The sequence below is a fragment of the Ovis canadensis genome, chromosome 2, assembly GCF_042477335.2.
Source record: "Ovis canadensis isolate MfBH-ARS-UI-01 breed Bighorn chromosome 2, ARS-UI_OviCan_v2, whole genome shotgun sequence".
Lineage (NCBI taxonomy): Eukaryota > Metazoa > Chordata > Mammalia > Artiodactyla > Bovidae > Ovis > Ovis canadensis.
In genome coordinates, this window is record NC_091246.1 from 174,651,907 (window position 1) to 174,676,785 (window position 24,879).

Below are 24,879 nucleotides of genomic sequence, written 5' to 3' on the forward strand. Positions count from 1 at the left end.
CAATTCCCGGAGCTTGCTTAAATTCACGTCCATCCAGTTGGTGATGCCATCCAACCATCTTATCCTCTGTGGTCCCCTTCTCCTCCTGCTGTCAATCTTTCCCAGCATCGGGTCTTTTCCAGAGAGTCAGTTTTTCACATCAGGTGGCCAAAGTATTGGAGCTTCAGTGAGGAAGAGCATGCTTGGATAGTGGATAGTTCAGCGAGCAGTAAGGAGACCCATATGTCTGAAGCGGAGCTAACACAAGGAAGAGAAGCAGGCAATTAAGTTGGAAAAATGAAGAACAGTAACTAGTAGGGCCTCACAGACAGTTATAAAAAAGTTTGCTTATACTTTGCATGAAATGGATAGTCCTTAGGAAGCCTTACATAGAGGAGTCTCAAAACCTGACTTACTTTTTAAAGAAACCAGTAGGATTGCTATGTTGACAGTAGGCTATGGGGAACAAAGATGGAAGGTTAGAGATGATGGTGGATTGGACCAAGATGGTAGCAATGAAGGTGGTGAAAAGTAGACTGAGGATATATTTGAGAGTATAACCAACAGGATTCCTGATGAATTTGATATGAGTTGCAGGTTTAAAAGAGAAACAAAGGTGATGACAATGTGTCGGGCTGAGTAATTGGAATAACCAAGTTATTTTTGAGATTTAGGAAAACTAAGTTTGGAGCAAATTGGGTGCAAATAAGATATATATATATATATACACACACATATTCACATGTTATTTTGAATGCCTATCATAAATTCAGGAGGAGATATCAGGAAGCTATTTGAATATATAAGACTGGATTTCAGGGGAAAATCCTAGCTAGACATAGCAATTGAGCGTCATTGGCATATAGATGACAATTTTTCTCCTTTTAAAAGAAAGTAGAATGGATGTGATCACCAAGGAAGTAACTATAGATTGGCCATTGGATTCAATAGTCAACAGTGTGAAGCTCGTAGGGATCTGACAAGTGCAATTTTTTGGTGAGGAGGATGTCTGGTTAGAATGGATCTGAGAAAGGAAAGAAATAAATTGTACAAAATGAGCATGGATAACTTTGAAAAGTATTGATATTAGATGAAGCAGGGAAATGGGGAGCTGATTGAAGGATTGCTTGGAGAATTAAGATTAAAAGTAGTATTTTCCCTCCGAGATGCAGAAGCAATGGCAGATTTATATGCTGATGGGCACGATCCAAAGGACAGAGCAAAAGTAGTGAAGAAAGTTAAAAAGTGCAGACTTGCTAATTAGCTAACAAAAGATGTTCTCTAGTATAGAAATGGGGTGAGATTGGAAAGTAAAAGCAATCAGCTCAGTTCAGTCGCTCAGTCGTGTCCGACTCTTTGTGACCCCATGAATCGCAGTACACCAGGCCTCCCTGTCCATCACCGACTCCCGGAGTTCACTCAGACTCACGCCCATCGAGTCCATGATGCCATCCAGCCATCTCATCCTCTGTTGTCCCTTTCTCCTCCTGCCCCCAATCCCTCCCAGGATCAGAGTCTTTTCCAATGAGTCAACTCTTCACATGAGGTGGCCAAAGTACTGGAGTTTCAGCTTTAGCATCATTCCTTCCAAAGAACTCCCAGGGCTGATCTCCTTCAGAATGGACTGGTTGGATCTCCTTGCAGTCCAAGGGACTCTCAAGAGTCATCTCCAACACCACAGTTCAAAAGCATCAATTTTTCGGTGCTCAGCCTTCTTCACAGTCCAACTCTCCCATCCATACATGACGACAGGAAAAACCATAGCCTTGACTAGACGGACCTTAGTCGGCAAAGTAATGTCTCTACTTTTGAATATGCTATCTAGGTTGGTCATAACTTTTCTTCCAAGGAGTAAGCATCCTTTAATTTCATGGCTGCAGTCACCATCTGCAGTGAATGCTTTTGGGCAAAACAGATATTTAAACTACGCTCCAGCTATCTTTTCATTTAGAGAATGTGGAACATAAAAAGCATAGCATAGTTTTCAAAAACACATAAGTTTTAATATTAGAAGAAAATTATATTATTCATCACATTTCCAAGTGGTGATTAAAAAGAAATGTACTTACAATCATATAAAAATCTTACTGATTTTATTCCTTTTCTCTTTGACCTGTTTCTTTTTCTTATCTTCTCTACCTAGTGCTTTTCCTATTTTTTTGTTTTGTTTGTCTCTAATTTCTACACCCATGAAATATTCTACTATTCCATAATACCTACATGCAAACTCAACCGTCTCCTTTAACAGTTACTGTGCACACACACACACACACACACACACACACACACACAAAATTCGTGTGTGGGAGGGTTCTCCAAATGACAATGAATACAAAATTGAAAAAAAAGAATTCAGCACTTCTCAGTAAAGGTGATCACTGAATCACATTTATTCTAGTTTAGTGTGCTTGTGTGCTTAGTCATTCAGTCATGTCCAACTCTTTGCGATCCCATGAACTGTAGCCCACCAGGCTCCTCTGTCCATGGGATTTTTCAGGCAAGAATATTGAAGTAAGTTTCCATAACAAACTGTGGAAATTTTTTAAAGAGGTGGGAATATCAGACCGTCTGACCTGCCCCCTGAGAAGTCTGTATGTAGGTCAAGAAGTAACAGAACCAGAAAGAGTACATCAAGGCTGTGTATTGTTACCCTGCTTATTTAACTTCTATGTAAAGTACATCATACGAAATGCAGGACTGGATGAAGCACAAGCTGGAATCAAGATTGCTGGGAGAAATATCAATAACCTCAGATACTCAGATGACACCACCCTTACAGCAGAAAGTGAAGAGGAACTGAAGAGCCTCTTGAAAGTGAAAGAGGAGAGTGAAAAAGTTGGCTTAAAACTCAACATTAAAAAGACCAAGATCATGGCATCTGGTCCCATCACTTAGTGGCAAATAAATGGGAAAACAATAGAAACAGTGAGAGACTTTTTTTTTTTTTTTTTTTGCACTTCAAAATCATGGCAGATGGTTACAGCAGCTGTGAAATTAAAAGACACTTGCTCCTTGGAAGAAAAGTTATGACAAATATAGACAGCATATTAAAAAGCAGAGACATTACTTTGCTGATAAGGGTCCATCTAGTCAAAGCTATGGTTTTTCCAGTAGTCATGTATGGATGTGAGAGTTGGACCATAAGGAAAGCTGAGCATTGAAAATTTAATTCTTTTGCACTGTTTGTTGGAGAAGACACTTGAGAGTCTCTTGGACTGCAAGGAGATCAAACCAGTCAATCCTAAAGGAAATCAGTCCTGAATATTCATTGGAAGGAATGATGCTAATGCTGAAATTCTAATACTTTGGCCACCTGATGCGAAGAACTGACTCATTTGAAAAGACCCTAATACTGGGAAAGATTGAAGGCAGGAGGAGAAGGGGACCACAGAGGATAAGATGGTTGGATGGCATCACCGACTCAATGAACATGAGTTTGAGCGAGCTCCAGGAGTTGCTGATGGACAGCGAAGCCTGGTGTGCTAAAGTACATGGGCTTGCAAAGAGTCAGACACTTTGCGGTATCAGTAAGTCAGTCACTAAGTCTAATAGTAGACTATTTCAGAAGAAATCCTTTTATGCTTTAACTACAAACCTGGGATATTTTAGCAGTATATTTTTGTATTTGTCAAAGAAATGTTTTTTTTTTTTAAGTGTGATAAACATGTACCAAAAAATCATGTTACTTTTATTTGGTTTGCATGTTCACAAGTTAGATTAATATAAAAGCATTTTACCTCTTACAGTTTTTTTTAAAGGTAGCCTTAGGAGTATTTGGGCAAATCCCTACCTTCCATGGGGTTTAAACTCTTTTCCAATTGATTATGATATGATATAGTTGAGTAGATAGATTTTTTTTTCTAGAATTCCCTCTTCTGTGCTGTCAAAGTTTCAACATACTGATGCATGTAATTATATCTCCTTTGGAGAATTTCAAGCATGCTGTTTTTCATTTGTTGTAGTCAGAAGCCATGCGTGTGAAGTGGATCCATATGGAATGCCAGGGGGATGTTCACACATCTGTCTGCTCAGCAGCAGTTACAAAACACGGACCTGTCGCTGCAGGACTGGCTTCAACTTGGGAAGTGATGGCAGATCATGCAAAAGTATGTTATTGAAAATCAAACATTTGCCAGCAGCTAATGCTTCAGAGTAGGATTCTTAGTATTAATTAGGAGCATCAACGTCAGCTAAATGTGAGCTATCACCAGGTCAAATTCGCTGTGAAATGTATACCAGCCAATTTTCTCAAAATCAATATTTAGGTTTATTTTTTTCTTTTGTATGTGCATGGTAATGTGAATTAGAAAGCTAATTGGACTGTAGAGTCACTAAATTTATGGATCTTTGGGAAACATACTTTAGGGAAGATTTTTAGGAAATCCTTTCCTTAATCACCTAAAAAATGTTTGTGATCTAATAAGCCTCAGTCATTGGTTGGCCAGATTTTCTCTTTTCTGAACCAAGATGCTGCTTCTAATAATAGGTGTGTTGTTTAGTCCAACAGAAATCCACATAAAGTAATACTTCACCTTACCAGCATTGGGGGGTGAATTTTATTTTATTAGTTCATTTTCCATGTAACCAGAGCTATACTAATTAAATATCAATCTTTTAATAATTTTGTTGAAAAGCTTTCTAGTAGGTAGACCTTTGTTTTATTTCTGATATATGCCAAAAATTTCATTGTTCTTAATTGTTCATAATCAGATATAGTATTAATTTTCCTCATAGAGATGGTATCCATGTCGAGACTATCAGTCTGTTTCCCAAATACCATAATTTTTAAGGTTATGATGTCTGCTTTTTACAGTGTATATTTAATTGTTCTTAACTTTTGTTAAGTTTAAATTTTGTACAAGTATAATTAAGGTCTTCATAATCAGATATAATAATATCCCTCATAGAAATGCTATCCATGTTGAGATTAACAGTCTTTAAATGTTTCCCCAAAACCATACTTTTTAATATTTATCTCTTTTTCATCATGACCTTTTTTTTCTGTCTGTTCTCTCTTTCTGTGGTCACTGTTCTGCCATCTCTTTTACCTTTTTGCCATTGGCTTGATAAAGATGGTGAGATGAGACCTCTAAATTTATTTTAATTTTAAATCTAAGTGGTTAGAATTCATAGCATAAGTACTTTTAAATTAAGAACTCAAAAGGCTTAACTGTGATATTTTTGTACTGTTTCAAATTTTCTAACTTTGTAGCAAATGCTAGGAATATTATAGAGACACCAACTCTGATGTTCAAAAAGTCCTCTAGATAATTGAGGACACTGTGTCAGAAGCCTCAGGATAGGAGATGTATGTGTGTGTGTGCATGTGTGTGTGTGTGTGTGTGTGTGTGTGTGTGTGTGTGTGTAACCAGCCTTTAAGGCATTCTCGTTACCACTTGGAAAGTGATGGCATGTCATACAAAAATATAAACATGCACACTTCAGTTCAGTTCAGTTCAGTTCAGTCGCTCAGTCGTGTCCGACTCTGCGACCCCATGAATTGCAGCACGCCAGGGCTCCCTGTCCATCACCAACTCCCGGAGTTCACTCAGACTGGCGTCCATCGAGTCAGTGATGCTGTCCAGCCATCTCATCCTCTGTCATCCCCTTCTGTATGTGCATGTGTAGGTGTGAATATACATGTTTGTTATACGGGCAAACCAAACAAAAAGACCCTCTTCCTTTCCTCTTGACATACACAAAAGAAAAAGAGGGATGTGGAAAATTTGTTTCTCCACCACTGCTACTGCTGCTAAGTCGCTTCAGTCGTGTCAGACTCTGTGCGACCCCATAGACGGCAGCCCACCAGGGTCCCCCGTCCCTGGGATTCTTCAGGCAAGAACATTGGGGTGGGTTGCCATTTCCTCTCCAATGCATGAAGGTGAAAAGTGAAAGTGAAGTCACTCAGTCGTGTCCGACTCTTAGCGACCCCATGGACTGCAGACTACCAGGCTCCTCCATCCGTGGGATTTTCCAGGCAGGAGTACTGGAGTGGAGTGCCATTGCCTTCTCCGACCACTAGGTGTATGTATATCAGCAGAAGCAGTAAAAGGCCGTTTCATTTCCACAATCCAAACTCAAGCTAGTACACCCTGAGTACTAAGCCAACTTTACATGCATTCGTGCTTGGAGGGAAAATTTAAGAGCAGAGCTTCATAAGCTTCAGTTGTCTCTAACAGGGTGATCAGTCAGAGTACCTGCGTGCGTGTTAAGTTGCTTCAGTCAGGCTCGACTCTGTGACTCTGGACTGTAAAGCTCTCCTGGCTCCTCTGTCCATGGGATTTTCCAGGCAAGAATACTGCCATTTCCTCCTTCAAGGGATCTTTCCAACTCAGGAATCCAACAGCATCCTTATGTCTCCTGAATTGGCAGGTACATTCTTTATCACTAGTGCTCCTGGGAAGCCCTCAATCAAGGTAAATTAAATTAACATTTAAATTAACAGAAACAATATCTATTTTAAGCAGAAAGGATCAAACACAAATAGATAGGTACTTACAAAGTCATTGAGGTGCCTGAAGCAGCAGCATCTAGACTGACTCAGGAGTTTTCCTTTCATAGCCATCACAGATTAGCCTGACTTAAGCTGAAACACCTACCCTACCATCAGAAGCTAGGGTATCAGGAGGCCACAAATGGCAATGATAACTTCAAAAACACAATTTTAGCTGAGTTCTACTGATTAAGAAGTTTGCAACATAACTATTTAGCTTCAGAAATTAAATATACTGGCAAACAAAACAAAGCACAATCAAAAGATGCCTTTTTCCTTGCCGCTTGATATACACAATAGAAGATTAATATGGAAAAATTCCGTTTCTCCATTAGATGAATACCAGCAGAAGCAGCCAAAGATGGTCTCATTTTCATATTCCAAACTCAAGTTAGTATATCTTGTACTAACTTAACTTTGATTTAGGTACTTAAATAAAAATCAGAGCCATGGCTATATTAGTGTCTGCGGAGTGTAATTTTTAGTTTTCAATTGTCTATAATAGAAGAAAACACATTAGAAGAAAGTTAAGGTACCCAATGATTGAAAAAAAACTGAATAAAACAATGGGAAAACAGTTACAATTCTTGTTTAAAATATGCATGCACACGTACACATGTATTAAACTGATGAGGTCTACCGATTACTAATTAAAGCATCAATTAAAAATAAATATAGGTTAGAAGAAATAAATGTTAGCAAAAATGAGTATTGAGAAACCAGTTTTCTTATGCATTACTAATAGAACTGAAAAATCTATATATAATATACTATATTATGTATTATAAATTGATATCACTTTTGGAAAGACATTTGATAATACATACAAAAGACACAAAACTGATAACATCCTTTAGCATCTACTTTTGACTAAAGAAATCCACTGTAAATGCGTGTATGATAACAAAACCCCAGAAACCATCTAAATATCCTACAATAGGTAAGGAGCTGACTATATTATATTGCCTCACTAACAATATACTGCCATTGATACTGCCTCTCTAATGTGAAACTGCCACTGAAAAGAATGTTTTGAAGATCTTTTAATAACAGAAAAAAATATTGTTAAATTTTTTTAAGTGCTAAAATGTATAGTTAAGATCCGGTTTAAAAAATAAAGCATGTATATAATGTTGGTAGGAAATGCACAGGAATGCTAATTTTCAAATGAATTTACTTTTTAATAGTGTACAATGATATTGTTTTTAAAAAATAAAAAGTAGGTAAACACTGAGTGGTCATAAGAGTAATGAGGAAGAAGGGGGCTGTTAATATTATTCAACCAGTAATTCCAGTTTTGGAAATATATACTAAGGGATCATCTAAGAAAATATATAAAATATCAGGTTGAAAAAATGCATATCTAAGTGTTATTATAAGAGGAAGATAAAATCAAATGAGGAGTGATTTGACAAATTATCATATATTAGACTGACTATACTTAAGAAATGTTAAGACTTAAAATAATGGATCAACATAGGATATATTTTAATGCTAAGATTTAGTAATAAAAACAGAATGCAAAAGTATCCTCTTCTTACTAATGTACATTAGGAAAATAGCTAGATAAATTAAAAATAGTCACACAGAGGCATATAGTATATCCATGAAAATGAATGAATAAGAACTATAACAAGCAGAAATGAATATCAAGTATATAATAAGAATAAAATCAACTCATAGCACACATGCAGTTCAAACATGCAAAACTCAAGCAATCTACTGTTGAGAAATACAAACAACGTATGTGCCAAAACTTCTAAAAATTATATAATAAACACAATAACCATATTATTGTATGTTACCAGAGAAATTGGTTGTCTCTGGGATGGAAGGGAATAGATTTGGGACATGTATATGCATTCTAACATCCTGGAGATATTCTTAAGATCTGTGCTAGGTACATGAGATATGTTTTATTTTTATTCTTTAAATATTACAGTTATATATACTCTATATTTAATATGGGCTTCCCTGGTGGCTCTGATGGTAAAGAATCCACCTACAGTGTGCAAGACCTGGGTTCGATCCCTGGGTTGGGAAGATCCCTGGAGGAGGGTATGGCAGCCCACTCCATTATTCTTGCCTGAATAATCCCAGAGGAGCCTGGTGGGCTACAGTCCATGGGGTCGCAAAGAGTCAGACATGACTGAGCAAGTAAGCACAGTACTATATTCATTTACACTAATTTTGAAAGAAAATAAGAGACAATATATGAAATGATAATATAGTTTACATTGAAGGTGTGTTTATGAGTAATTACTTTGTTTTTTTCTCCAAATTTTAATAATGTAGTTACTTTAAGTTAATAGGAATCACATTTATGATATATTTATCCAAATATAATAGTCTTATGTATCCTCAGTTTTAATGAAACTTGCTATGTTTTCCTTTCTGTATGAAATTTTCCCTTCAAATTATATAACTAAACTAAGTATAATGTGCCCTAGCAATAGGAGAGCCTTGCATGTAGTTTCATATAAATGTCAAAATAAGTTCATTCATTCTCTAGAAAAAACTTCCTTGATCCTGGCATTTTAACCCAGGACACAGAGTTTGTTTTCTTTAGTTTTTGATAAAGGCTGTGTTGTATGTCAGTTACTGGCAGACAGCATTAACCTCTAAAGTTCTAATTAAGATATGGAAGAGGAAGTAATGCTGTAACTGGCATTTGATTTCATTTCTTAAAGAAATAAACCACATGTTCATGCAAACTAATATATTTGGTGCAAGTTATGTGATAGTGTGTGATTATTTTTGCTTCCCTTGTCAGTCTACAATGCAAATTCTGAGTAGGGGGCATGTTTTAAATATTCTGAAGTTTTCAACATTGTCAAACATAATGAATGCTACAGTTAGTATCTACAGATGTGTTAGATAGATTGTAATGAGTTGTAAAATTAAATGTGCTGGATGTTTCCATAAATGTCCGTTTTACAGATACAAGTTATCAATTGTTTATCATGTTTTTGCTATATAGACAGTTACAGACAAAAGAATAATTAACTTAATATAACCTATTCATGGAAGTAATTTCTGTTTGAATTAAAGTAGTACAATTAGCTGGCTGGCCTTCTTACATCAAGATGCATTTGGCATATTTTAGGGTTTAATTTTTGGTGTTGAATTTAAAAAACACTAATTGTGCCAGTTAATTAAACAGTGGCAGTATGCATTTTAAAGAAGATTAGGCAGCATCAGTGTTTATGTTTGTAATCTTTCTTCTGCAGGACCAAAGAATGAGTTGTTCCTCTTTTATGGGAAAGGACGCCCAGGAATTGTTAGAGGAATGGACTTGAATACCAAAATAGCTGATGAATACATGATCCCCATAGAGAATCTGGTAAACCCACGTGCTTTAGATTTTCATGCAGAAACCAGTTATATCTACTTTGCTGACACCACCAGTTTCCTAATTGGCCGGCAGAAAATAGATGGCACAGAGCGAGAAACCATCCTGAAAGATGGTAAGTGACAATGCGTAACACAGATTTCAGACTGCCCACAGACAAAGCATTTTAAAAGGATGAATCTAATGTCTGTCAACCCAGACAGACATTTAAGGTTTGAGTTAAATTTAAGGAGAACCCAAGTGACTGTTGATTTAAAAATATTTGTTAATTTCATTTGCTTTAGTACTAATATTTCTAATGCTTTTTCCACATATCAGCTTATTAAAACTTTCATTGTAAAATAGAATTGCAATTGTCCTCTATGCTTTAAATGTTATGGGAATTAAATTGAGCACTGTATCCACCTTCATGGGAAATGTAGATTTACACTTTTATGTTTACAATGCTATACAGTAGAACATAAGATTTAACAGGACATCAGAGACTCTTTAATATTTGATTCTTACTAGGATATTGGTCATGTTGCTCAAAGTGCATTAAAAATATCAATGTCCCCATTGTCATCACAATTCTTGCATATTGTTTTTTATTTTATAAGACATTGCATATTGAGTTCTTTAGAGTTACTCTTGAAATGTCCAATTATCTGCAGAGAGATTTTTTATATCTATTTTTATTATAAATACATATATTATTGCATATATATAAGTACATATGCACATACTTTATCAAAATCAGTGAGTTTCATAAATTGCTTGGCTTAGAACAACCAACCAATTAACAAAATTATATAACTTTTATATGAGCAGAAAACATCTGTAATAATTAGGCACACTATATCTTTGACAGCTAGTTACCTTTAGGCATGTTGCTAATGATTCTGGACCTGTTTCCTCACATATACAGTTTGCTTACTTCTCAAATATTTAAAAACTGCTTAATTTAAGGACATTAATCATATGCTTATTATATGAAGGACACTGTACTAGCTATCCGAGGAGATAAAACAAATGTTAAGAAATGGCTACTGTCTTCAAGGAGTTCATAATCTACCTTTGGAGATAATATAAGCATCTCCAAAATATAAAGACTTTGTAGCATTTAATTTAACAAGTTCAGAGCTGGCCCAAAGAGATGCATGATTAATGGAGAATGTCTTTAATACACAGGAAGTAAGAGATATCTTTTTTTCCTAGATTTTTTTAAAAATGTATGTATTTTTTTAAATTTGGCTGCATTGGCCTTAGATGTGGCACGTGGAATCTTTATTGAACATATGAGATCTTTCACTGCGGTGCACACAGGACTCTCCAGTTGTGGCACAGAGGCATGCAGACTCAGTAGTTGCTTCCTGACATGTGGGATCATAGTCCTTCACCAGGAATCAAACTTGCATCCCCTGAATTGCAAGGCTCATTCTTAACCACCGGACCATGGGGGAAATCCCAGAGTTGTCTTTACATGGGGATTCTCAGAGAACTTTTTTGTGAAGAAAGTGGTATTTGATCTAGAGCTTAAAGGAAGAATATCAAAGGGGAGTGGAGGATACCTCAGTGTCAGGAATTCCATGAGAAAACAAAACAAAACACCAAAAGACATACTCAAGAAAGAGGATGAGAGGAACATTAAATAGGTCACTAGTGTAGTTTTAATTTACAAGTAATGATGACAGAGCAGCTGTGTATCCCAAAAGGTGGTGATATCAGAAGCCTTAAAGGTGAGGTGAAAGGGTTTGGATAGAATCCTGAAGGAGTAAGAGGAAATAATTTTTAGCCAAGGAATAATGTGAATGAAAAGATATTTTGGAGAATCAGTATAGTAGTGGAGTAGAGTGAATCAGATAGTGGAAGAGAAAAGTAGAGAAAAAGTAGAGAAATAGACTAAAATTATTTACAGCATGAGTGGTAATGAATGGCGGTGTCTCCTGTCTTGTAGAGGAATTGGGGGCAGCCTAAGAAGATGATTCATTCACTGCATGTTCACTTTAACCCAAACCTTTAATGATAAAAGCTATACCTTCTGCAAGTGACAAATGAAGTCCTAAAATGAAGAATATCCTTGTTTGTGTCTTTGTTATAGTTTACTGATTAAGGCAATATAAATTTACCAAGACTTAAACACCAAGGAGTGTCTAATTAGAGTCAAGATTTTTACTCTAAATTGAATGAGGCAGAGGCTGTCTGCCTACTTTTCTCTGAAATGCAATAACAGACAATAGGAACCTGACAATTTTAGAAGGACAATGAACTTGCATATTCGAAGTACATTGCTCTCGTTTTGACCTAGACGTTTTTAAGAGGGACTGAAATGTAATATAGAGGATTCTTGGTTCCTTTTCAAAAAGTGTCAGTTCCTGTGCTATGAATGAATGTTCCGGCTAACAGTTCTAACTTTGATAACCATATCTTCTCAGTGACACTGGAGTTTTGTATATTCTACCATAGCAACAGAGGTCAACTCAAGTAGCTGTTTGACTGCCAGGCATGTTCTGTACAGTGGTGCATTGGCAGCAGGAAGGTTATAAAAACATTTTGTTGATTGTCATACCTGAATATATATTTAGCATCTTAATAACCCTAGAAAAGGTATAGCTTAATATAATTTTTGTTAGTTTATATTATTTCCTATCAGTAAGGAGAATAATAATAGACATTATGCTACAAGATTAGTATGTCAGAACAGAACTTACATTTGGCAAATGACAACTTGTGATTCTTGGGATCAGAAAAGTTAAGTTCTGTATGTGTTCACTCATTTAACTAGATTCTCTACCAACTAACCTGAAGACTGAGAACTAATGCTTGGTTTGACAAATGATTTTGTAAGCTTAATAGAAATTCTGAGTCTTAGATAAATTTGTACAGTTCGAAGTACTAGGCTTCATGATTTTGCTGATTTTACATCAAACATAAACATCTTGGTCATATCCTCTATAAGCTCAGATTCTTTGGATATAAGAAAAAAAACAGCACTTCAAGGAAAATACATATCTTTATTCGTTTTTTGGATTTTGTTTTTCTCTTATTTTATTGAAAACTACCTAAATGTGACATATCTTACAGTCTTTGTGTAATGTTGTGAATTAACACAGTACATAGTTAAATGAGTAAGAAAGCAAAACTTATCCATTTGAGGCATTTGCAAATATCTCAATAATTATGGAAAATACCTATGAAATGAAGACATATTTGTGTTTAAAAAATAATAGACTTTCTATAAGAACAAAATATTTACCAGTCTTTATTTTGTTTTACTCTTCATTACTCTTGCAAAATTCTGGTAACATTTATACTCTTGATCTCTTTTAGTTAATTACTAGATTTATTTATTTGTCCAGTCAATAAATATTCATTGACTGCCTTCTCTGAACCAGGTGCTGTTCTAGGTGATGGGAATGCTGTAGTAAATAGCTTGAAGCTTCACATTTAGTTGACAGCCAAGTGATGAAAAATAGATATTAAATAAACACATAAATGAACAAGATAATAGTAAATGTTCTAAAAAAATAAAAAGATATCAACAGGAAGCAAAAATAGATGAAATGGACAGATAATTGAGATTAGTCATGCTTTGGGCTTCCCTTGTGGCTCAGATGGTAAAGAGTCCGCCTGTAATGCGGGAAACATGGGTTTGATCCCTGGGTTGGGAAGATCCCCTGGAGAAGGGAACGGGATCCACTACAATATTCTGGCTTGGAGATCCCCTGGAGAAGGGAATGGATACCAACTCCAGTATTCTGGACTGGAGAATTCCATGGACTGTATAGTCCATGGAGTTGCAAAGAGTTAGACTGTTACCAAAAGAGTCAGTCCATTACAGTCATTCTGTTACCGAATTAGGTCTTATGAACCCTCACTTCAACCTCAACACAGCCTGGCCCACTGCCTCAGTGGGGAGGGTTCTTCTCCCATTTGGATCTGCACAGTCAAAATTGAAACTGAAGCTGGGATTGAAGCAACCCAATCATTATTCAATGACCAGAGAATGGAGAGATAGAAAGTTAATCACAAATCAACTTCTTGCCCAAAAGGCTGTTTTTAAATTAATTATTTTTAATGGGAAGATAATTGTTTTACAATATTGTGTTGGTTTTTGCTGTACAGCAACATGAATCAGCCATAGATATGTGTTTGCCCCCTCCCTCCACTCCTCTTAGGTTTTCACAGAGTACCAGATTTGAACTCACCCAGGGGACAATTAAGGCAAGATTTTAAGGGTAAGGCTAACGAGGGGGAAGCATATGTTCTGGTTTTGTGGTAATAGGCAGGTTCTTCCTGGAACTAGGGTGTTACCTCTTTTCTATCCTTGAATGGTCCTCTGGTCTCTCTTGGCTGGAAGCCACATCATCTCTCTCATCATCATAGACAGACAGACAGGGGTCTTACAAATACAAGATGGTAATGAAATGCAGGGTGACATTTGTCTCACTTTTGAAGTTGAACCTGTTTGCAACAGTTTTCTTATAGTGAGACTCTTGTTTCTGTGCTGTGAACAACTAGAGGGTATGGTTAGTTGTGATTTTTCTGCAAAGTTACCTGGAGGGAAGGCTTACCAGGTGGAGCTAGTGGTAAAGAACCTGCCTGACAATGCAGGAGATATAAAAGATACAGGTTTGTTCCCTGAGTTGGGAAGATCCCCTGGGAGATGGCATGACAACCCACTCCAGTATTCTTGCCTGGAGAATCCCATGGACAGAGGAGCCTGGTGGGCTAAAGTCCATGGGATCACAAAGAGTCAAACATGACTGAAGGGACTTAGCGCGCATGCATGCACTGGGAGGGTGGGCCTGGGGTATGATTCCAGAGCAATAGCCTTAGTAACAATTCTTATGGATATAATCATTACTTTCTCTAACAGAACAAGACAGATGTTCTTTATAAGATTGAATTAATGTTGATCTTCTTGATGTCTTATCCAAGATTCATTTTTCATGGCAGAATGAATTAGAATTTCCAACAGAAAGAGAAAAATATGAAAATGATAACTTAGTATTCAATTTATAATTGCCTATACTCTATTAGTGCAGTACTTGTTTTTAAGCTATATAAGATAATTCTACTGAGATACATATATCCAAATAGAAGGCATGTTAAACTAATCTTTCACATTGTTTCATATCTTTAAAGTATATTAAAAAAATCACTCAAAACCTTTTTCCTGAGTTTGAAAGTTATTAATGCCTGCAGCTACAACAGAAAAACTGTAGTTTCAATAGCTCCCATAGTTAAACTGTAGCCTTGAGGTCACCAAGTTTGTGTTAATTTGTAATAATAGCCACAGGAACTAATGCAAAGCCTATGCTCTTAGCACTTTGCTATTCTGACCTTACATGTTAATACTTCTTAAGGTAGATTCTACTTGATTGAGATCTGGAGTGAGTAGATGTCTCCCCACCTCAGAGTCTTCCTTTAACTGAAGACAGGACCCATTAAGTTAGAGACCCATTAAGTTAGTGAATAACTTTGGGCAGCATGTAAGATAGGCTTTCTTTTTTGATAGGAGTAGAAATGTAGCCATGAGGAAGAGGAGACAGTCTCTCTGGCAAAACATTTTCCAATTGATGTTTTTAAATCTGTTGGCATACAATCAAAGTATCAAAGGGTGTATTTATGTGATTTTTTGTGATTGCTTGTCCAGCATCTGAAGGGTTAAACTGTATTCTTCACTCACTCTCATCTCCAGTGTCTCCATACTGCCCTGGAGGGTTTTAGAATCCAACAGTTCCTCCAGATTTGTGTTGAAATAATATATAATATTATACCTGAGCCATAAATTATTTCTTGATACTCCATCATTGTCATACTTACCTGCTACCACCGCTGCCACCACACACACACACACGCACACACACAACACACACACTCACATAAACACAAAACCACCAACTTAAGACACACTTCAGAACTCTAAAAATATTCCCAGGCCTCTATTCTAACCAATACTGGGGTAGCCACTCAAAACAGATTATAGGATGTGATCTGTCTTCAAATGACACCTACCTAAGAGTAAAAATATAATTTTTGTTTCTGGAGATCACCATTTGTTCTTGGATTCCAATGAACTTTACCATTATATAAATCTGTAAGAATTTTAAGTCTCATTGAGTGTTATAGTTGATGAAATAAACATGGTGAGATATCAATAAATTATGAAAGTTAGAAAGTTCCCTTGAACATAACATAGTCATTATGCCTTGCAAAACATTTTAAAATTAAGAACAAGCCTTTATTATCTGCTATTAGATTGCAGGTGAATATCAGTCTCATTTTTCTGTCATTAACTCCAACTTTTTCATAAAGAAGAGCTCTAAAGACTTTGGGAGATATAGACTCTGACCAACCATTAAAGGAAATAATGAATACATTTGTCAGCCATGAGACATTTCCTAATTAAAACTGTGAAGTAGAGATTTGCAAGCATTTGCAACTCTTGAGAATCTAATGGATATTGTTGTCCTGCTGAGTAGCAAGGTTATAGCCTGTTTATACACACTGACTCTTGTTGATTATCAATAAGATGCTTTCCCAGAGTTTCCTGGAGATTTGAGTCCTGAAAACATTTGTTCAATTCATGTTTAGTTTGTATATTTCTCATAGTTATTGATGTTTCTCATAAAATGTATGAGGTATTTGGAAAAAAAAAAAAAACCTTTAAGTCAATAAATGTCTTTTTTCCCCCCTGAAAAGTTGGCATTAATGTGAAATCTAGGTTCTAAAATATATTAATTCATAAAAAATAGAATTGGCCATGTGGCTAATAGGTTACTATAAACATAAAAAACAGCTTTCCCTTCATTTCTACCCAACACAGGAATATATACATATGCGCAATCATAGACAAAGAGCTTACCACACACACACAACACACACACACACACACACACACACACAGCCAAGAATAGACTTAGAAGTTTCTGTGAAGTCCACTATGAAAAGATCAAACATGAAATACTTTATAATCTCCAAAGTACCAATGGAATATTATCAAAAATATGATTGTTGCATTAAAATTATGATCAGTAGAACTTTTGCACATGTTAAATAAATTTCAAGTTTCAGCACGAATTGAAAGAAATATATCCAACCTAGTTGCTTAATTATTCTTAGCATTAAATAATCTTTATTACTTCAGAAACCACTTGAGAATCCTGTTAACCTAGGACTGGTATTATAATCATTGACTATAATTGTACTTTTGCTTAGGTTAATACAAATTTCTGATGAAAAATAAAAATTTGATAAATCAGTCTTGGCAGATTTTACTATGAGAGCTCTAAAATGGATATGCTAGCTCAAATTGTGATACCGCAATGCCAGCTGAACAAGTTCCCTTGAAACCAGTCTTTTTGAGAGGATTTTAAGGAAGTGATAATAGTCATTGTCTATATAACAAATAGGTCAAATAATGTGACTCTAACCTATCTAAAGCATAATTTTATTTTTGCCTTTCATTGACTATTAAAATGTATTCAGCAGAGTGAATATTCCTACCCTATAGAAAAACTTGGTCAAATCCCAGTCCTTTCTGCAATAGCCAGATCTCTCTGTCATGTTAAGTCAGAAGCACAGCCTCAGTTCGGTAATTAGCATGCTCACTCCACCATATACACATATATGAAAGGGAAAGTGTTATTCATTTAGTTGTATCTGACTCTTCGCAATCTTACTAACTGTAGCCCACCAGGCTCCTCTGTCCATGGAATTCTCCAGGCAAGAATACTGGAGTGGGTTGAGATTTCCTTCTCCAGGGGTTCCCAACCTAGGGATGGAATCTGGATCTCCTGCATTGCAGGCAGATTCTTCACCATCTGAAAATTCAGTGTATCATTAAATCTTCCTTGCTTCCTACTCATGTTGTTTTCTGGCCAGAAAAGAAAGGAAAGAAAGGTAAGTTTGGTTCATTCTTTCTATGCCATGCATTTCTTTTTCTTGCCATGCCTCCTAGCTTGCTAGTGAGTTTCCAATGCCCACTCACATCTCAGCATTGATAGGAAGAGGTGAGAGAGTAAGATTGGTTAAGAATGACAGTGAAGTGAGTGAAGTCGTTCAGTCGTGTCTGATTCTTTGCAACCCCATGGACGGTAGCCTACCAGGCTCCACCGTCCATGGGATTTTCCAGGCAAGAATACTAGAGTGGGCTGCCATTTCCTTCTCCAGGGGATCTTCCCAACCCAGGGATCGAACCTGGGTCTCCTGCATTGCAGACAGATGTTTTACCATCTGAGCCACCAGGGAAGCCCCTAGGAATGATGAGAGAGCAAAGGACTTATGTGATCTAGTTATATTATAAATTGACCTATCTCTGAACCAGTCATGTCTTTAAAAGTCACTCTTGGGGCATGTATATGTGTATGTGTTTGTGTGTACACATGCAAGCTATTTGGAGGTGTTCTACTGGATCTCTCTAATTACATTTCCCTTAGCCAAGGGGCATAAAACTCTATGCGTGTGACTCTATGTCCCTGAACAACCAGTCCCTGTCCTTCTTATTGTTTGAGTCCTTGTAACCAACCAGATGCTAAAGCTGAAACTCCAGTACTTTGGACACCTCATGCGAAGAGTTGACTCATTGGAAAAGACTCTGATGCTGGGAGGGATTGGGGGCAGGAGGAGAAGGGGATGACAGAGGATGAGATGGCTGGATGGCATCACGGACTCGATGGACGTGAGTCTGAGTGAACTCCAGAAGTTGGTGATGGACAGGAATGCCTGGCGTGCTGCAATTCATGGGGTCGCAAAGAGTCGGACACAACTGAGCAACTGAACTGAACTGAACTGAACCAACCAGATTGCAAACATCCGGAAGGTAACACACTCTCCTGTGTGATCCACATATGGCCGCCCCAGATGATTTGTAAACTCTCTGCCTCAATCTGGGAGTTCAAATAGAGGAAATCAACCCCCACTAAGTATTCTGCTACCAGAGTCTACTTTAGCTTTGTCAGATGTGAGACTTTCTCAGGTATGAGTTTTGCACATTTGGAAAAAACCAAGAATTCAAAGATCTCTTAGATACCCGAGGCAAACCCCCATCTCTAAGAGTTGAGGTAAAAAGCACCCTTCCATTCTCTCTTTCCTACCACCTTGGGGGATTAAAGGATAGGGACTAGAGAATAATAGAATGGCAGCATCTCTCTCCAAAGGAATCTCCTTAAACTCTCCCTTTACATCAGGGTCTCCAACCTCTGGGATCTAATAGCTGATGATCTGAGGTGGGGCTGATGTAATAATCAGAAATAAAGTGCACAATAAAAGTTATGTGCTTGATTCATCCCAAAACCCTCCCCACGTCCCTGATCCGTGGAAAAATTGTATTCTATGAAACTAGTCCCTGGTCCCAAAAAGGTTGGGGACTGCTGCATTACACCATTCATATGCTTGAGGTGTTTAAGAGTTATGGAAACAATTGTGATCTAGTTGATTGTAAAATATGAGGACTTTCCCCCTCATGCTCACTTTAAAAAAAAAAAATCCTTTTGGCTTCTAATCAAAGTTTTAACATCCCATTACAAATGTTACAGTGAATTACTATTACTCCTAATTCTGCAACAGTGATCAACAAGTTGCAGGATATTCTAATAGTCATTAGGCAGTAGTCCAAGTGACACCTGGAAAGGAAATATAAGAAAAATAACAGTAAGACTATTTTGAAAATTCACTTATAGGTGACAAAAATAGTATTTCACTTGTGTTTATCCTCCTAGTTGTTTTTAAATCAGGTTTTAATATCAGTTTAATCCTTTTAAACTTTAAAACTGATTTTGCAAGGCTTAGATTTGTCTTTACAAATTGAGTGTAAACAACAACATAAAAGTACACACAAATATCTCTTAAGAATCTCAAGATGGTCTTATCACTGGACATGAGGTGAGAAAGCAATCTCTCACCCTCTTATCCTTTCCTCCAAATTGTAACAATTCAGATGTCACTTTTGCCTATATTTGTAATTGTAAGGAAAACCAGATTTGACATATTTTCTAAAATTTTGCATTTCAGTGAACAGTATTATCTTAATTTTCTGTACAAATTCTTCAGAATGACAAAACATATAAAGTTGTATGTAAAAATTAAAATTATTTTCAGTTTCAGATTGGCACTAGCTCTCAAGATGGATGGAAAAATTGCTTATTTGCTATGTAGCACAAATGCTACAACTATTCCTGTTAATCAGGTCCCATTGCTTATACTGTTTTAACTCACACCCCAAAGAAAATTATGTTACTTTTGGAGATACCAGTCATGATTTGTGAATCATGAACATCATTTGAACAACTGAGTTATGGGAACTGTGGCCTAGCTGAGGGAACCTATGGTACTTAGCCAGTATATACACCCCATACCTGTTCCATCACAGACTGATTTTAAGGCAACCTTTGCCAGATACATTTAAATGCAAAAATCTTAGATTAAATGACCCTGCAACTTTGAAAAGCATTTTGAACAGATTGAGGAGTTTGACAGGTTCTTATAAAGTTATACATACAATTCTTGTATTAGCATGTTCACTCTCAGAAAAGAAAACACATGTCCATATAATAATAGTTGTTATCTGGTATCATGTAGACAAAACTCTAACCATTTTGTTATTTCTTTTTTACTAACCAGATGGCTGAATTAACTGGTAATTTGTTAGGTCCAAAATGGCTGCAAATTTGACTGTAAACACTTATAGTTTTTTTTCTGATAAACTCTTGCATTTTAAAAAATTAGGTTCATTACAACATAATTTATAACTGGCAAAATTCACCTTTTTTTAGGTAAAGAGTTCAATGTATTCAGTTGAATAACCACCACCAGAGTCAAGCTGAAATAGTCCCATCACCCGAGAAAGTTCCCTTAGTTTCTTAAAACCATTGAATCTGATTTCTATTCTGATTTGATTTATTTTTCTGTAGTTTAGTTTTTCTGAAATGCCAAAACTATAATCATAAAATGTATAACCTCAGAGTTTGGTTCACTTTACTTAGATAATGTTTTTAAGTTGTGCTTTTTTTTTTTTTTGTCGTGTTGGTGAGTGTATCAGACATTCACTCTTCATGTAGAGTTGTATTTTACTAAATGGATGCACCACAAAACTTTTATTCTTTTCCAAGTTAATTTTCAATTGGGTTGTTTCAAGTCTGGTCAATTTTGAAGAAAGCTATTACAAGCATTTGTATACAGTGCATTATATGGACATGTATTTTCTGAAAGTGAATTGCATACTAATACAGGAATTGTATGTATAACTTTATAAGAAACTGTCAAACTCTGCAGTCTGTTCAAAATGTTTTTCAAATTTGTGGGGTCATTTTGCTTTCTAGGGAGGAGAGTTCTGGTTGTTTTGCCTTCTCTCCAGTACATGATATTATCTGTCCTTTTTTTTTTTTTTCCTTTTGAGTCACTCTGTTAGGTATGTTGATAGCTCATTGTCTAAATCTGAAGGTCTCCATATCAAGGTGATCTTAAGATCTGATTCTATTTACAGCTTTGCCTCTTTGGTTGACCAGTTTATCTCAATGGGATGTTTGTCTTCTCTTGCTTTCTGTCTGTCTCATAATTATTCTTTGAATTTCAAATAGTATATATAGGAAAACCTTAGAGACTTAAATAAGTAAAAAATTACGCAGGAGCATTAAGTTCATCTCTCTGTCAGTGTGTTAGTGTGAAGAGTTTGATCAGTCATAGGGCTGCGTTTGGATGTTGTTCTTATTATAGTGACCTTTGGTAAACCAAACCTTTCAGATTCTTTTAGCAATGAGTTGATACTACATTGTGCTTAGTGTGCACCCTAGACTCTGCCTGCTCATTCTTCAGCTTTCAGTACTCCCTGCATAGCTCCTTCATTGAGGGGTCTCTCTCCACACTCTTGCCCTCTTTTTAATGGTAGACTATCATGATCTGTTTTTAAGTGGAAGGCTCATGGTGGGTGGAAGAGGGATTCTCCATTCTCTTGATCTTGCCTGTGGTCTTCGATTCTGTGGTTCTGAGCTCTGGAGATGGAACGTTCAATGCATCTCCTCCCTTGTCAGTCAGTATCTGCCATAAAACTATAAGAAGTCTTGGGCAGGAGATAATCTTTTGTTCCTTACCACGGAGTGACAAATTTCTGTGTTATTTTTGTTTTGTTTGTTTTCTTTGTTTAAATCAGTCCAGAATTCTGGGTCCAAGTAGCTTTACTGTACACCCTCTAGAGGCAAATAAGTTTGCTCCAACTTTTCCCTGAGTGTCACCTTACCTTTGTTTTGGACTGTTGGTAGTAATTTCTTCCCCTTCTCAAAGTGCTGGGCTAGTGTTGCTTGTTTCAAGTAGCAAACTCGCGGTGGGACCAAGGGTGTTTCCTACTCCACTCTCTGAGTCACATGGCTTGGCTTCTATTCCTCCCTCGATGCCAGTTTCTCTCTGCTGTTCACCTTACGTTTGGTGAAGGGAAGTTTTCCTGCCCTTTTTCTAGGGGAAGATGACTTTTTCTTTCTATTCCTCCCTCACAGGCAGAGGATCTTTATCTTCCTTCTAGGAATGGAACAGTCTGCTTCCCCCTCCCCAGTGGTTTAAGGGATTTCCTTTGTACGAGAGGAAAGTCTAGTGAACAGGTTGGGTTTTATGTGTGTGAGACACACAGGGTTCTCTTTCTCAGTCCTCTTACTGTGCCTTCAGTTTTTCTTCTGTGAACTCAGTGACAGGAATCTATTGTATAAAGGTTTCCCAATAATTCTTAACTCTCAAATTAATTCACACATGGTTTTAAACTTTTTTTTACCATTTTAGCTTTTTTAAAAATACAGTTTTTATGGCAGTTACCTCTTCCTCCTCATATTATGGCAGAGGTATCATTCATGTGCCTGTATTTGCTGAAAGAGGACTGCCACTCTGGATTCCTTTTCATGTTTCCTTGGAACCCCAGCTTTTATTTGGACTCAACAAAAATTATAATTTTGTAGATTATTGGTCTTTCTTTTTATTGTTGTGTGTTTCAATATTCTTTTATGGCTTTCAGCATCCAAAGTGAAACCTAATTCTGCAAGTCTATAAGTCTTTAATGAAAATGAGAATTTGAAGAATTCTCATTGAAGAATGAAGTTGAAATATTTTTAAAACTGCTTTTTCTTCCTTCACCTTAGCATTAGAATCAATTTTAAAAAGTAGCTGAGTTCTACCATGGATATATATGAATCCCTTGTGATGCCTTTAAACATCCACAGTTTACACATAAAGGCATTTTGCTTGAGGCAAAAAGATTTACGTGTTTTCTACTTTCGATAAACTCATTTTCTATTACATTTTAACTAAAAAATAATTGAAAGTAGTGATGAACATTTTCACTTTGTGAAAAGGAAAATTGATTAATGGATTAGATTATCAGAAAAATTTGTTATTATTAAAGAGATGGTGAAGGCTGATGTGATTAAGGGTTATCTCAAAATCTGATTATTGTTTATTGCTAATGTTTCTAGTCATACCTATATAAAACATTTAATTGCTAAAGATTTCAGATAGTAGTTGAGGTGTTTACTGAAAATGTAGCTGTCATTCTGAAAGAGTTTTCATTCAGTTCGAATGCATCTGTCAAATTATAAATGGGGTGAAGGATTAAAATAGGATTAAGCAAACAGTTCACCCTGACTTTGCCCTCTTTATCCACCAAAAAAAAAAAAAACACTGAAAAATACTTTTTTAATGGAGTAAATTGATACCAGCACTGCAAAATTGAAGAGTATATCATCATTGATCAGAGTTGATGGGAATTTCTTATCTAGAATTCATATGGGACCACATTGACTAGACTATGAAAAATCATAACCTAAAATATTGTAGGTACAAACTTCAAGTATATATCAGTATGATCCCCATCAAAATACCAATGCTATTTTTCACAGTACTAGAACATATAATTCTAACTTTTTTTTTAAGTACCACAAAAGCTCTCAGTTAGCAAGGCAATCTTGAGAAAGAAGTTCCAACTAAAAATAACTTTACAGTGAAGAAACTCATCAACAAAATGGGAAAGAATCCTAATGAATGGGAGAACGTATCTGAAAACAATATATTTGGTGAGGAGTTAACAATCAAAATTTATAAAGAACTTATAGAACTCAACATAAAAAGTCCTGTTAAAAACTGGCAGAGAATCTCAATAGACATATTTCCAAAAGAGACAAATAGCCAACAGACACATGGACATGTGTTCAACAGCACTAATCAGTTAGATGCAAATCAAGCTTGCTAAAAACTGTTGTATACCTGTCAAAATGGCTTTCATCAAAAAGATAACAGAGTGACTGTAAGAATGTAGAAGAAAGGAACCTTCATACATTGTTAGTTGAAACAGAAACTGGTATAACCACTATGGAAGATAATATGGAGCTTATTCAAAATATTAAAAAAGAGAAATACTATAGATCTAGCAATTTCATTTCTGGATGTTTACCAGAAATAAGGGCTTCCCTGGTAGCTCAGATGGTAAAGAATCTGCCTGCAATGCAGGAAACCTGGGTTTCCCTCGAGAAGGGCATGGCAACCCACTTCAATATTTTTGCCTGGAGAATCCCCATGGACAGAAGAGACTGGCAAGCTACAGTCTTGGTGTCGCAAAGAGTCAGACATGACTGAGCAACTAAGCACAGCACACAAGAAATAAAAATACTAATTCAAAAAGACATATGCACCACAGTGTTCACTGGAACATTATTTACAGTACCTGAGACATGGGAGCAAGTGTCCAAAAAAAACAAGTGGATAAAAATTATGGGATATACATATGCACATAATGGAATATTACTCATCCATAAAAATTAATGAAATTTCATCATGTGAGTAACACTGAGTAACATGGGTTGACTTGGATAGTACTGTGCACACACAATGAACTATTACTCAGCCATAAAGCTAAGTGAAATTTTGCCATTTGAAAGAATGGATCTTGCATAGGAACCTGGAATGTTAGGTCAATGAATCAAGGAAAAGTGGTCAAACAGGAGATGACAAGAGTGAAGATCGACATTCTAGGAATAGTGAACTAAGATGGACTGGAATCGGTGAATTTAACTCAGATGACCATTTTATCTACTACTGTGGG

General features: G+C 36.3%; 1 protein-coding gene across 1 annotated transcript in view; it reads left to right on the plus strand.

The window, feature by feature from the left end:
* The window catches only part of LRP1B (LDL receptor related protein 1B), a 1,961,274-nt gene that overhangs the window by 978,302 nt on the left and 958,093 nt on the right, over window positions 1-24,879 (plus strand). The window contains exons 10-11 of the mRNA XM_069573760.1: window positions 3,942-4,085; window positions 9,703-9,939. Of these exons, the coding sequence (XP_069429861.1) occupies window positions 3,942-4,085; window positions 9,703-9,939 (381 nt within the window). The remainder of the gene's footprint in view (window positions 1-3,941; window positions 4,086-9,702; window positions 9,940-24,879) is intronic.